This window comes from Heterocephalus glaber, unplaced genomic scaffold, assembly GCF_053883595.1.
Source record: "Heterocephalus glaber isolate CG9 unplaced genomic scaffold, H.glaber_assembly_v1.0 deba00001586, whole genome shotgun sequence".
Taxonomy (NCBI): Eukaryota; Metazoa; Chordata; class Mammalia; order Rodentia; family Bathyergidae; genus Heterocephalus; species Heterocephalus glaber.
The window spans coordinates 20,097,318-20,113,031 of NW_028258364.1; the positions used below are offsets into that span (position 1 = coordinate 20,097,318).

At 45.2% G+C, this 15,714-nt stretch overlaps 1 protein-coding gene across 2 annotated transcripts in view; it reads right to left on the reverse strand.

Annotated features, from left to right (window-relative positions):
• The window catches only part of Maml3 (mastermind like transcriptional coactivator 3), a 417,197-nt gene extending 402,153 nt beyond the window's left edge, over positions 1 to 15,044 (reverse strand). For both annotated transcript variants that reach the window (XM_021236421.2, XM_004854993.4), the window contains exon 1: positions 13,660 to 15,044. In XM_021236421.2, the coding sequence (XP_021092080.1) occupies positions 13,660 to 14,121 (462 nt within the window). In that variant the 5' untranslated portion in view covers positions 14,122 to 15,044. The remainder of the gene's footprint in view (positions 1 to 13,659) is intronic.
• Between the last annotated feature and the right edge of the window lie 670 nt (positions 15,045 to 15,714).

Below are 15,714 nucleotides of genomic sequence, written 5' to 3' on the forward strand. Positions count from 1 at the left end.
AAATTTTCTCACTAATCCAAAAAGTAGAAAATAATAGAGACTAGTAGGAGGGCCGGGGATTTAGCTCAGTGGTTCCGCCGCCTGTCTCACAAGCACAAGGACCCGAGTTCGATCCCCAGTACCAAAAAAAAAAAAAAAAGACCAGTAGGGTAATCCAACCCCTCTGCGAAATCCCCTCGTTGGGAGGGGCACCATGGAGCGCTAAGTCAAGTTAATGTGGAAGAAGTTTCTTGCGCGTCACTTTCCCAGCCACATGAGCTACCACAGTGAAAGCAAAGCTAGTTTTTAAAGGTAAGGTCGCTGTTAAACAAGTCTCCTCAAATACGCTGCACATTCATGCAAAGAGAGAGGTTAAAGGGCACAGTGAACAACCTAAGGAATTTTCACCTCAGCAGCTAGGATGCTACTTCTTCTTTCCATTTTATTACTCAGTATCTTGAATTTCTCCATTTAAAAACTGCGTTTTGAAAATCAAAAAAGTTTTTTTTTAAACCAGGAAATATGTTTAATTTTTTAAAAAATCACAAAAGTAGCCACTTCCTCCTATAATCTGTGCTCCCCAGATGGATATGAATTTTAACACAGACGAGTTGCTTATCTGGATAATTTTCCTCTAGCCCAGTAACTGAATCCTTTCCTGAAGCGATCCTTTTGCTTCTTCCTCTTACAGCCTCATTTCTGTAAGTCTGTCAGAGCTAATTATCCCTCTTCTGAAATGTATTGCTCTTCAGTGAATCATAAACACATGTATTACAAAAAGTTGAAGAAAACAAGTGAGCGTTACAGTGTGAAGGAAAAGACTGGTATAAATATTCAAAGAACCCACTATCTCTGCTAATAGAGAAATGAAAATGGCATTAGAGAAAGTAGCTGAGAATACCAAAGCCAGCCAATCCCAGCTCCTCTTCCTTATAAGGAAGTTCCTGCCCCCTTGAGCAAATCCCAGAGACTCCTACACCACCACTTTAGAATCAAGAGAGAAGCAAAGTTCTCAGGTTTGCAATCCTTTGACATTCCAGACCACAGATAAACAGGAGCCTACCAAACCAGTAACACAAACAACCTGGGCCTCCGCAGGGGAACAAAGACAGGATTCTCACGAGCACACACCATCATTAAACTTCCTTCCTTGAAACTATTGTTACATATTCCTGAGTGCTCCAATTCCAGTCTCAATCACAAATTTTAAAATTAATAAGCCCCTGAATGATTCAGATCAGTCCTTTAAATGTCAGAACAGGACCAAACACTAAAAATGCAACATGCCATTTGAATTTCAATAGCCTGGGTGCCAGATATCCCTGGTCCCCAAAGTACCACTTTGTCATACTTATCACCCCCAAAATCACCTTTCTATGTTCCTACTTTCTCCTGGGCTAAAGATGTTTTCCACTCTAACAAATACAACTTCCCCCCAAAATTCTGCAGTGTGGTTATTTAATGTCATGAAAAACAACATCTTCAAGTAGTATTCCTTCGACAGGTTCTGAGAATCAGGGAGCATGATATCCAAATCTGAAATCATTGTTTTCATGCTGCACTAAAGAAAATGAACGCGTTTTTAAATATTCAATAGCAGCTGCGAAACATTTGGGAATTCCTAGTTAAACTACAAAATACACTTTCAACCATTTAGCCGGAACAACTTCTAAACTTCACACAAACCAACTATGTTTACCCAACATCAGAGACTCTCCGGGTAAGGGCCACTGCAGGACTTGAACCATCCAGGAGGTGCTGAGCCGCACCCACCAGTGTGAGAAAATACCGTACGTGATTAAAGATAAACACCACTACGTCCACTAGGTCGCCACACACTTTCCTCCCAGAGAAGGAGCAAGATTGGATTGAAATACCACAGTGGATTAGAACTGAAGACAAAAGGAGCCAGGAACTGAAGATGCGGGCTCACAGGAGGAAGAGACTCCCTAACTCCCACCCTGCTGGCAACTCTAGCTTTATTCTCACTTAGACATTCTGACGCCCAAACTTAAGAATAAACAATTAAAATAATTTTATCTCACTTATTTTACAGAAAATTTTGTTGAACACTGACATAATCAAATGCCCTTGTAAGAATTTTAACATGAACCCCCAGATAGTCCAATTTATTAATTCATTTCAAAACAAATCAAAACAGGTCTGAAACATCTACATTTCTAAGTCACTCACACACATATGTATATATTTAAAGCTCTCTAAAAAAGCAGGATCTGATTCTAGCCATTTATTATTACATTGATAAATCTCTAGACTCTTTCCAAAAAACACACAGAAATGTTTACCAAAGGAATTAGAAGTTAGATGTCGACTGCATGAAGCTATAAACCTCAATAGCCTTTGGAAAAGTTTTTAATATAATAGTTACAATCAGCTATGAAATAACTAGTATTCAAAATGTTTAATAACAATTTACCCTTCTATAATCAATACAAAGGGGAGGACTGATTATATTTCCTGAAGACTGCACTACAGTTGTCTACTTTGTATGTAGGTGAAATCATCCTTAAAAGAAAACATTCTGGTGCAGGAAAGAAATAGAGCCAAGAAAAATCAGAAGCAAACACAAAAAAAGTAAGACAGTACTCCTGGGAGAGACAATAGAGAAGCTAAACTAAACAGGCAAGGAAAAGTTGTAGTCTGGAATTTTACTGCATTACATGATCAGACCAGCAACTTGAAGAACATCTCAGTTTATAATACTGGATGGCCTAGGTTCAAGATAAGGGGCAAAGTCTCTTATTTTATGTATGTTACTAAGTCTCGCTACTTGTATTAGTCAGTTCTCCAGTCACTGAGGCACAATACACCATGCCCACAATTTAAAGCAGAAGAAGTTTAATTTGGATCATGGTTTCAGGGGATTCAGTCCAGGGTCAGCTAGCTCCAAGAATGGAACATCATTGTCATGGCAGTGCAAAGCTGCTTAGTTCATGGTGGCTGGGAAGCAGAGCAGGGGAACAATGCAGAGAGGAAGAGACCAAGTCAGTCCACAGCTGCACTGACTTTGCTGGCCAAAGGTTTTCTCACTTAAATGCTATGTGCACAGCTAAATGGCAAAAAGTGGCTCACCATCACCTCAATCATATGTTGAAGCATAAGGCCTAGTTTATGGAATCACTTGGTAGAGAAAGTATAGGCACCCACTTACCTTCCCACCCTTATTTTATTTCCCTGGTTCATCCCATTGCCATTATACCCTGTTTAAGGTGCTACAGTCACAATGGCAAAGGTAAAACGTAGTGGGTAAAGGAGATGGGAAAAGGAGGGAAACAAAAAGACAGAGATATGTGAGGCCAGGTGACAGCAAAGTTGTGGACTTCACTGGTCCCAGCAGGGACAGTCAAAGACCAGCACCACCGTGTGCTTTAAATTTGGCCCCTGTCCAAGCTGAACTAACACTGTAATGGCCAGTCAAGTAGGTAAGCACTACTCCTTGGGAGAATGTGGCTATTTAGAAAATGGAGCTGCTCAGACAACCAAGCCAAGAAAGACTACTGCAGTCCAGGAAAAGCAGAATGATGTAGGAGCCAAGGATACAGATACTGAAGCCACACTGCTCCAGGGAGGGTAAACATGTAATTACTGTTATTTCTGTGTAAGGAAGCTGCTATGCCAAAGGTAAAGCAAAACAACCAAGAGCACAGAGGTAGGGCCATCTGCAGCCCTCGTCACACCTGTGAGCAAGGAAAACTGATAGGACTTCTCACTGTCTAAACAGATGCTCTTAAGGTAACTGTCAGGCAAGTCCATTTTGATGCGTTTTCCACAGTTGGCCACGTCAGCAGGTTGTTATTACCACATTACACAGATGACTGGATTAGTCAGGGTAATTTAACCTGTAGGAAATGGCAACTCACAGATCTGAGATTTTTATGACCACTCAAACATACACCTACAGATACCCCAGGTATGGCACTGCCAGCCAAAATACATTTTATGCACAAAGTGCACCATCAGGCCTATGCAACAGGAAAGATAGAGGGCCGCAAACTTGTTCAAGGGAAGTGAATGGCCCACTTTCACAGAAAGAACAGGAGCTGTTTAACCTGGCTCCTGATTCAACAGCTTCCTCTCTGGGGCCAGCTAAGAAGAGGGAAGCTCATTCCTGCAGGGTGTGGTATTTGCCAGATACACAGCCTTCAGAAACTAATCACATTCTCTCCAAAAACCAGCACTAGTTACTACAGTTAGTAATTCTAAGACATATTTTTAAGGAGGCACAATCATCATTTACCCTAAAATGAGCGGTAACAAGATTTGGGTGCTATATTAAAGCGTGATAGATTAAAAGATTTTTCTGCCAGCTTTTTTCTGTTTATACATACTACATGTAGAAAGAACCCTCGACCTGTGCTGCAGAAATTCTCACATTCATACAAAGGGATATATGGGTAAGAGTGTAGGGGCCAGGGATTTAGCTCAGTGGTTTCGCCGCCTGCTGCACAAGTGCAAGGAACCGAGTTCGATCCACGGTACCAAAAAAAAAAAAAAGTGTTGCAACCTTTAATTAACAAAAAAATAAAACCCTAGCCAGAATATCTATCAATAGGGGATCAGTCAATAAACTATGGAATGCTCTAAAGCAGAGCTCTAAAATATATTAAAAGAAAGGCTGGGAATGTAGCTCAGTGGTACAGAGAATATCTAGCTTGCTTGAGGCCTTGGGCTCAGTCCCCGGAACTACAAAAGAATAAAACAAAATACATTAAATGGAAAAAAGTGTATCTTACAACAGTACGTATAACACAATTCCATTTATTCAGGAAAACGAATATATATGGTTATGTATAATATATAACATATACTTAAGCAAACTGAAGGTCAGAAGAGATATACACTAACCCATGGTAACTCTGAGATGGAGAAGTCATGGGGGCTGGGGAATTGGGCCACTTTTTAGTCTATTTGCTTTCATTTATAATTTATTCAATAAACTGAGTTCCCCCTATGTACAAGTAGGTCCTTCTGAAGTCAAGGGGCTAGGCGACAAACTGCCTATCTGTCCTTTCCCGATGTTCCAGCCAACTGAACGACTTTTGCTGGGACCCTGCCACTCATCAAAGCAGCCCATTTCATCTGTGAACAGCTTTAATTTTCATAAAATTGGTTTTTAAAATATATATTACACCAAACCCTGAATTCTAATAACTGCCAACCTCCGATCCTAAATTTATCCCCATGGGGCCATAAAGAGCACATCTAATCCTTTCTCCACATGACAGCCCTTCACATACTTTGCCGACTCAACCCTGCTTCATCAGACTCCGCATCTCCGTTCTCCCCTGGCTCCTGGGCTGTCACGGTTTCAAGTCTCTGTATCTTTCTAAATGTTCTCCTCTTTGTCTAATTTCCTCTAAAAGCTTGATATCAAGTCATGATCGTGGTGCTACAAGTGTCACCTCGCCCCCTCCAAAAAAAAAAAAAATCATCTGTGACCTGCTTTTCTTTCTTTCTTCATTTATTTATTTATTTATTGCAGTAGTGGTGACTGAACCCAGGGCCTTTGGACTGAGCTACATCCCAAGCCCTGTTTGTTTATTTATTTATTTCAAATTTTAAGACAGGGCCTCAAAATTGGGTCTTAAGTCACTAATTTGCCACAGAACCTGCCTCATTTTTAACAACCATACCTAAATCTTATTCTCCACCATGCCAACTAATCCTCTCCTCCTCCAAAATAACTTTCTGTGAAAATTAATAAAACAAACTTCATAACAGAAAGGAATGCTTACAAGAAGATACAAAAGCACTTAGCACCCCTAGGTTTTTCCTAAGTGTCAGCTTATTGATTGTTTCCACCAACATGCCTAACAAAACCACAAATACCATTTCAGGAAGCTAACCTGAAGCACACAACTGTGCCCTGCCATAGTCTGATAGGAAGAAGGATGCCATCTTCACCACAGTCTCCAGTGGGTAGAACAGTGCCCACCTGCAGCAAGTGCTCTGTACCATTCACTAGACCTGCATATTTGCCTGAATGACATAAGCCTCCAATCCGTCAACTTTCAGTCTGCATTTGGGCAAGAGGTAACCAAAGTGAAACGAAAGTAATTCATTAAAACATGGCTAATGCTGCCAAGCAGACTCCTACACTAGTAACTCATTTGATCCTAACAGTCACACCACTAGAAGAAAGATGACAACCATTCACCTTCCCGACCTGCAAGGAGACAGAGCCCATGATCATAAAAAGGCAGAGGGTCCCCTGGCCAGCTAGGACAGAGCTGAAATGCATCATGGGAGTCCTCCAACTGCTTACCACCTCTACCTCAGTGGAGCAGCTCTCCCTCTCCCCACTCCTGATGAGAAAATACACACTGTGCAAATCTACCCGCTACCCTATTTTTAACATTCTAGGGGGGGCTCCAAAGCTATGTTTCTTGACAGCAACAGCAAAGATATTTTGGATCAGGTAATTCTTTGTTATAGGTTCCTTGTAGGACATTTACCAACACCCCTGGCTTCTATCCATTAGGCACCCTAAGCTGTAACAATCAAAAAGGTCAAATGTTTCTAGGGTGGAGGTGGGGAGTCAAAGACTCTACCAGTTAAGGATCACTGAATTAGAAGAGTCTTCTAGGAATTCCATTTAAATAGCAGCAGTAATCACTTAAGAGAGCAGTTTTTGGAACGCAATTTTTTCTTTCAGATACAAGCAATATAACCATTAGCTCTTGAAAATATGCATTTGCGTTTCAGCGAGGTCTGCAGGTTCAGAACAAACTACTAAAAGCATACGTTACCTCTGCAGACTCCCAAGGCACTGTTTACCACAAATGTGCAAAACCAATCATCTCTGTGAGGTCTCTCTCCTCGACATCCAGCCCAACAACGCCTCCCGAGTGATCATTGTCTTCTGCTTTTCTTACTTTCACAATACTTACTTCCTGAAGCTCTTCCTGGGCACGGGTCCCTTTAGCTTTACTCTCAATCACTGAGCTTCTTTAGGTAACTAACAAACAATCCAAGATAGAAAAATAACCAATCACGGAGAGAACAAAGCGTAGGAGCAGTTTATCCTTCAGGGCTATGCCATCCTTTTGAGTTATAGGGACAACCCAGGTTGAAGCCATACAAATGCATTCAAAGCACTTCAGTCTTTTCCTTTGAAGGGAAGGAAGCCCCTGTCCAGACAGGGTCCTGGAATTGGAAAAGATGTGTAAGAAGGAAGAAGAGATATGCCCCACATACCCCAACTGCTGCTTCCCTCACAGAAGTCCACACAGACATAGTGAAGGCTGCATGGTCCCTAAACTTGAAACATTATACAACCACACTGTACCCACCAGGATGGGGACTTGGGGGTTAAAAAGGAAATTCTTGAAGTTGTTAGTTAAAAATTAAACATTTCACTGAAGCTTTCTACAGTTGTTAAACCCTTGCTAAAGGGGATGAATGTTATTAGTATTTTAAGATTCTACTTCAACATATGGTCATATCCCGCCAATGGGAGGTCCACTATAATTAAAAGGCGGTGCCTAAATTATTCTTAAGGAATCGCTTTTCTTATGTCAGAGGAAATATTGCAAAGCCTTTTGAGATTTTTTATTAAATTCTGCCAAGAACGGTATGTTTGCCTTAAAAAAAAAACAACTGAGCCATATTAGTAATTTCCTTTTCTTTTGCATGTGTGCATGTAGCTCTAACAGAACATAGAGTTTCTTTTCCCAAACAGAGAAAGGAACTCAAAAGCCTCTTCACTGTTTAGAAGATTTTTTTTTAATTATAAAAATAAAATGTGTGCTCCTTCTCTGATCCTCTGAATGGGACCACATAATCTTTATCAAACACTAGGCCTCAATTCCATTTTCTGAATAATTTTATCCAATCTTATTTCTTTGTTCTCTAAATTTTCTAAGATTTAAACAAGTATTAAGAAAAATTAATCCTCGTGATAGCTTCCTGAAGCTCTATTTCCAACTCACAAACCTGACTAATGTATTTTTGGAATGTGTGTATTTAAAAAGCATGCTGTATTTTTAATGTAAACTAAATGTGTTTGTGCGTGGTGGGGGAGTGTCTTAAAACTTGGCAGCAGTCATCTAGAATTCAGGTTTCTTCTTGTTGTTTGGGGGTTTTGTTTGTTTTCCAGATACCAATGTCAAATTAGTTTGCAACAATAGGAAAGTAAAGCTTACTATTTTCCTTAAAATATCATGGGAAGGGCATAGATGAGGCAGAAGCCTAGAGCAGCTAAGACATCATTGCCATTAAAACCCTATGTTGAATTTTAAAAAAATACTAAAAACAAAACTGTCAACTCCTAAAAACTAGCTAGTATAAAAATGAAAACCTATAAAGAATATACCCTGTCGAAGTCTAGAATGCAAGAGCACGATTTAACATTTTAGCTTCTAAGAAGCACCACGGATTGTGCCAATACTGTTGAAAGAATGAAATTAAAAATTCAATCTATTCCTGATTATGTATGCTAAGAAAGGGAAAACAATGTTTAAAATCAAATCCATACTAAATCCAAAATGGTATCTCATCTGCTAGTCTCATTAGTTATGAGAGCCAGAAGAACCAAAATTAAATTTCTTCTTTTTATTACTTCTTTCCAGTCTTTGGTGAATGTGCCAAAGATGGGAAAGACCAAAGGGTCAGCAGCAGGAGGAGGGGGGAAACAAAGCCAGAAGCTACCCGATCTCAAAACTCAGCAATCAACTTTTGAGTATAGAGTGAAAAAAAATGTAAAGCTACTTGAGAGATGTAAAAGGAGATATTATGGAAATCTTGACAGTGAGTCTTAAATATATTCTTCTTTATAAGAAATGGGTGTCTGATTGATTGATTTCACACTTCTCTATGATGGATAATGTGCAAAAAGAATTTGACCATCGTAGCTCAAGTGTACAGCACTGGACTGTTAATGAACATAGACCACTCATCAAAAATAAAATTTAGCAAGTGACATCAGATAAAAGATAAGTACTTCAAACAATTACTACATAACATGCAAAATGGTTTATTATACTAGATCCTTTTATGGAACTAGCACCAGCGTGTGTGTGCATGTGTGCGTGTGTGTGTGTGTGTGTGTAGACAGAGAAAAAAATTCCTCCACGCCAACCAAATGGAAGAGCTGTACCAGGAAACCTGTTTAACAGCTATTGATCTCACAGAGGTATTTAGAAAATAACTCTATATAACTCTATTTTAATGCCTAAGATCCTCATTCTTCTTATAGAAGTGTCAGGTACCCACATATCAGGACTGTTCATTTCTCTTATATAAGGAGGCAGAAAACCTGCAGAAGATTCTAAAGTTTGCCCTTAGAATTCTAAAGCAGCCAGGATGGAAACTATCAAATATACTTGCTGTCTGAAACTCGGCTTTCCCTGGGAAGGAGCTCAGCCACACAAGCATTTCCGAGATTGAGATGAATGATTAATTTACTTTCTGACTCCTGGTGGCCCGGGACTAAATAAAATGTATCACAACCAAAGAATATAATAGAATTATATGTATGGAAGATTTTTTTTAAATGCTTTTTTGAGGGCCGGGGATTTAGCTCAGTGCTTCCACTGCCAGCCTCGCAAACACAAGATCCAAAGTTCAATCCCAGGTACAAAAAAAAAAAAAAAGACAATAAAATACTTTTTTTGAGAATTAAAAGGAAAGACCAACACACCTGGAGGACAGAAATGAAGGTTCACAGTTTTTCACAAACTTAAGGCACACTATCTTTGGGCTATGAAAACTTTTGAAATGACAGCTGTTTGCCCTATTGCCAGGACAGGAGCAGAAAACGATGAGCCAAAGAAAAGGTTGTCGTAGGAAATATTTCAAAGTGGATTTTAGTATGAGCGTGTCAAGAAAACCTAGAAACAGAGCCAGTGAGTTACCTTCAACAGGGTAAGAAATGGCAAATCCGATTCATTTATACAGAAGTGAAGCTCTCGGTAATATTTTGACATTTCCTGGATCTACTTCAAAGGTGGATTCGAATGTTTTGGTTGATTGCAGTGGTCTCAGATACTCAGTAATTATTATCAAGTAACTTTTGTGTGATACACTCTTGAGAGCAGAGCCATACAGATTTATGTAGTCTGTAAACTGTCTATAAATTAAGCACACTCCAAAAGTTATACTAATACAATGGAAAACAAAAACCATAAGAACAATGTGTTTCATTCAGTTTGAGCAAGATTACCACCATTGAGACACTGTTGTCCCTAAGTGATTATACCCTTGTCAAGGTAATCTACATTTGAGCTTGACAATGAACTTGCCAATTGAAATTTACTTTCCTATTGTAAACAGCACCTCAGTTCCAAGCACAACAAATGAACAATGTGTCATTCTGTTATCATAAATAATTTAAATTATTTCAGGAAAAGACACTTTCTCAACTGCGATCTTGAAATAGGGGGACTCAACAGTTCCTACTAATAAGCGTTGGGTGTGCCCTTCTGCAGAAACAAAGTGGTGGTGGTTGAGGCAGGGATGAGAGGTCACCTGACTGTATTTCTAGAAAGGATCAACGGTTTCAAATCTAAAGTGACCTGCTCCATCAACATGGATGGTGAAAACCATACCAGCCTGAAAATGCCTGGAGCCTGGGAAGACTTCTACTTGCCCTCACCTACCCTGCTTTGGCTTGCTGGTTGCTTGTTTGGTTTTCATGCCTATGCTTGTAAATGGATGAGAAAGGAAAACAAATCAAAAGAGGTAAAGCCCTCATTAGAACGCCTTTGTAACCCAAGCCAGGAAGAAAGACAATCGATATTTAGTACTCTGGACATATTGGCCCTAAGAAGGTAAACAATAGCAATAAAACAGAAAAGAACCCTATTCAACTTTATTTTTATCATCACCGTTATTAGTATTGGGCTGCGGTTGATCACTGTGTTTCTGTAGGGCTTTCCAAATCAGGAGTCCAATCTGAGAACTAAATTTAATTGCTCTGTGCCTCACCGGAGCACAACTAGAAGCCAGCAGTCAATTCAAGAAAATGAAGATCAACATGCTCTTTGTAACCTCTATGCTTAAGATGTTATCTCAGGCATGGGCAAGTTAAAATACTTTCATTTCGGGGTTGATATGAATTTCTGAACTACTGTAACTATTTTAAAGGGAAATATAACTTCCTCAGGGCAATGTTAATTTTTTCTTATACTAGTACACAGAATTTACACACACCTCTTTGCTTAAGATTTAAAGCTGTTTATTTTCACGACAGTCATCACGTACTTCACACTGGTATCAGAGATGCATAGGTCAAAGTTCAAGCTAAAATATACTCCTGTACTAGGCTTTGGCATTTCCGTGAGTCTTGTCAATAAGCTAAACTATTGTCACAAAAATTTAGAAAAACTTTTACTTTCAAGCAATCATTTTTCAAGCCTATCTGTGTTAACGGGCTAAACTGGGATTATTTATGAAATTCACAGCTGATGTTTTCAGCACTATCTTTTCTTTTACAGAAGCGAGCATTAACTAGGCTTGCTGCCTCCCAGGTAACATCAGGTCTCCAGCTGGCTTCCACCTGTGGGTGTATTAACTCCGGCGCGGGTCCCTAAGTCCCCTTCGACACACCCCAGGGCTGATAGGTTCGGAACATAACCCAAATATGCAAACTTTTTGGTCACAAACTGTACTCCTCCGCCGAAGTCTAAAGCGACCCCGCAGCGGGAATGGCACAGGCTTTTGTTCCAGCGTCGCCCCGCTGGCTGGCGAGGTGAGCACCCCGACAGTAGTCCATCCCCAAAGGCCGTGAGATTCTATGGGACGAGAAGTCCATTTCTACGCAATCCGTGAGCGTGGGGTACACAAACACGCGAAGGGTGAAATCATAAGTGCCTTTCAAATTCTCCTTCAGCCTCAGGTTCACAAAGTGAGCCTCCTTCTCCGTGGAGGGCGGGGGCGGAGGAGGGAGCGGAGCGGGGCGGGGCGCCGGGCCCCGGAGAGAAATGGAGAGGTAAGGGTAACCCAGCAGCAGTCCAGCTGCAAGTCCCCCCCCCCCACCTCCGGGTGCAACCAGGAAAGCTAGAGTGTCAGTGGTTTTCGGCTTCCTGTTTGTAAAGCGAGAAGCTCCCTCCCAGACTCAGGGACGGAGGCGCGCTCGAGGCAGGGGGCGCAGGGGCCCTCCCAGCCCGCAGCCCGGGGGGCAGAGCTCGGCGGAGAGGCGGACAAAGCGCCCCCGCTCCTCCCCGACTGCCGGGTCCCTCCGGGGGGGCGGAGAGGCTGGGGGAGGGGGGAGGGGGAGGAGAGCGAGAGGAGGAAGGGGTGGGGGAAGGCGCAGCCGGCGGGACTGGGCTGGATCGCGCCGAGGAGGGAGGGGTTGGAGGAGGGGCTGGGAGGGCGGGGAGAGCCGGGAGGAGGGAAGGATTCTTGAAGCCCAAGATAAACAAATTGTTCCTCTTCACGTGCGGGGTGGGGGAGTGGGGAGCGAGCGCCGCGGCCTCCCTTCCCCTCCCCCTAGCCGGCTCTTTGTCACCGAGCGCCGGGCGAAAGCCACCCTCGGCGCGCGAGGGCTCCCAGCCCGGGGAGGAGCGCGGCACAGAAACTGCATCCCCAGAGGGCCGCCCGATCGCGGCGCGCGAGCCCGGGAAGCCTGGGGGCGGCGCGGAGGGGGAGGGAGCGCAGACACCTTTCCCGAGCTTCCGGCCTCCCCCCACCCCCAGCCCAGGAAAGCTAAAGAGCCGGAGCGAGGAGATAAGAGAAAGGATTCCACCCTCAGGACTAGGGGGCGGGAACTGCCCCTTCCTCCCGGAGAAGTTAAGCCATTGGCTGCGCATCCTTCCTCGAACCCACCCACCCAGCCATTTAAGCCTCTTTCACCTCGCCGCTCCCCTCCACTCCTCCGCGCTCATTACATAGGCGCGTAAAGTTGGCGGAGCGCGGGCAGAGGGCGAGGTGGGGGAGTCTTGGTGCCACCAAGTTTAAGAAGAGCCAAGTTGTGTGGCGGAGACTCTGGGCTCCGGCCACCCCCCCAACCCGGCCTCGACCCTCCCCGCGGCTCCACCTGCCGGGCTTGCCCGGGCCTCCAGTGGCGAGCGCAGCGCACTCGCGCCCCGCACCCGCGCGCTCCCGCGAGTACCCGCGCGCGCAGCCACCCTCGCTCGTTTCTCACCCACTTCAAAGTTCATTCACAAAACTCTCAGACTTTCTCAAGCCCAAAGGAGGTGAGCCGGGGAGAGCAGCGAGAGGCTCTACCCTTCTTTCCTACAGAGGTTGAGGGCCCCAAGCCCGCCCTGAATGCGCGACAGCATCAGTTCTGCCCTGCACAGAGAGGGGTGGGCGAAAGGGGAAGATCTGGGGAGGCGAGGCGACGCGCGAGAGGTGGGGTGGAAACCGGCGAAGAGGAGGGGCGAGGTTGCAACTCTGGGGTTCACTCTCAAATCCGTATCTAAGCCAGAGGGGGGGGAAACTTTTCCAGCACCTCACTCCGACGCTCCTCCAGGCTCCCTCCGCCCCTCGCAGTCGTGACTGGCTTCTCCCCGTCTCACCCCCTCCTCCTCAAATCTGACAACCCTGACAGATTAACAGGTAGCGGCAACGACAGCTTTTTTTTTCTGAGAAAAGTTGTCGTTAACCCTTCGGCTTCATCCCACCGTGCAAATCAGACCCTCACGCCCCCATGGAAGCAGCTCCACGCCCCCCCTCACCCGCGCGCGCGCCCCGAGCCCGCTGCCAGTACGCCCTCACCATGATCAGCGTGTGGTTCCTCTGCTCCGCCGAGGCAGCCTCCGCATCGTGCTGGGGTTTGCTCGTGTGCTGCTGCTTGCCAGTGCCGGCGCCCGATTTTTTGGCCCTCTGCTCCAGGGTCCGCTGATAGAGGCTCACGGTGTCCCGGCGCTCCAGCTCTAGCTGCTCCACTTGAGCCTGCTGGTACCTGTTCTCGCAGTTGACGTGGTGTCGCCGGCAACCCTCGATGCGCTGGCGGAGTCGCTCGACCACAGTGCTGTGCTTGGGGACGGCCGCCGAGCTGCCGCCGGGGCCCCCGGAGCCGCCGCCCGCAGCGGGGTGATTGCTACTCGGAGCAGCGGGAGTACTATTGGGAGTATTATTCACACCGATCCCGGCCCCGCCGAGGCTGCTGTTCAGGCTACTGTTGATGCAAATACTACTGCCATTCGCGGCAGCAGCGGGGGCTGCGAAATCCCCCATCCTGCTCCCCGGGCACACTATTTTGGAAGAACTTTTTTTATCCACCCCCCCTATCAGCCTCCTCCTTGGGTCCAAGGATTAAAATAGTTTTAGTGGAACGCGGGGGAGACGCAAGCACATGGATGGAAACAGCGATCCCGGCGGGGCGAAAAAAAGGGGGAGAGATTTTGGGGTGGGTTTTTTGTTTCCTTTTTTTTTTTTTTAACTGTAAAGCTCGAGGGGGGTTAAAAAAAAAAAGCGAAGGGTGTTATCGGAATACCATCAGACACCTATCAACAAAAAGAATCACAAACTGAGCCAGCAGCAAATCAGGTTGCAACTCAAGGGAAGATCCGCTCTTCGCCTGCCTTCTTTTTATAATCCATTATTTTCTAATAAATTCCAGGAGATTTCCGGTGGCTGGCAAGCATTTTCTCCCTACGTCCCGAAAATCACACCCCATGTACACACACAAGCATATGCCTCCAGTGCGGAGACGCGCGACACACACTCACTCCACACCGCATCGGAAAACGGCAAGCTTGCTTATTGCATTTTCCTTCCACAAAAAAGTTTTGGTGTTTATGCCGCCCCGTGTTCTCAAAGTACTTTGGCTGCTCAGTTGCATTTCACAGGAACCTAGATACCGAATCCTCGGGCTGGGGGAAGTAAACACATGGACAGTCCGAGGCGACTGCAAAAGTAGATCGGTGAAGTCCTTTGCAAAACGCCGCGCGGAGAGCAGCCCCTAACGCTCGGCTGGGCTGCCGCTGCCGCCTCTGCTCCTGCCACCATCACAATGATCAACTGCTCGCCGCCGCCGCCGCCGCCTCCTCCGCCGCCTCCTCCTCCTCCTCGCGCTCCTCCACCTCCTCCTCCTCCTCCATGCCAGCGGAGTGATATCAGGACGCGCGAGCTCAGTAAACAAGGCAGCGGCGGCGGCGGCAGGAGGCCGTGAGACAAGACCGGGGACCGGCGCAAAACCCGGCCCGGACTCTCACCCGGCAGGAGCGGGCGGGGCACGCACGGGCACCCGGCTCTCCCCGCTCCCGCCCCCCTCACCTCGCCCTCCCCACCCGCCTCGCCTCGCCTCGCCTAGTCTCGCCCTCCCCGCCCCTCCCAGTCCCCAGCCTCCTCGCTACCAGAAAAGAGGGAAAGAAAGATTCTGGGGAATCTCAGGAATGGATCAACTTTTGACCTGTGTGTATGTGTGTGAGTGTGCGAGCGCGCGTGTGTACGTGTTCGTGTGTGCGAGCGAGCGCGTGAACAGCCGCGGGGACGCGCCTGGCTGGATTTGCTTATTCCCAGCGAGGTATCAAGAGAGCCCAAGTTGTTGTTATACATTTATGCATCATATTGCAGAACTGTGCATGACCAGGCAGAAACGTTGCAGCTGCACAGCAGTTGTCTGTCATTCCCACCCATGTGGAAAGAAAAAGGCAAATGAGTGACTTGTTTTTAAAACCCAGGTAATAAGTCCTTGCTAGTCATAACGCTGTTTAAGGACACTTGTTCAAACTCAAGGCCAGTCTTGACGCGCCAATTCTGAATTCTGAATAAATAGAAATAAGCAGCGGAAAACTTAGAAAATTCTTTAATTCGCTATACATCATG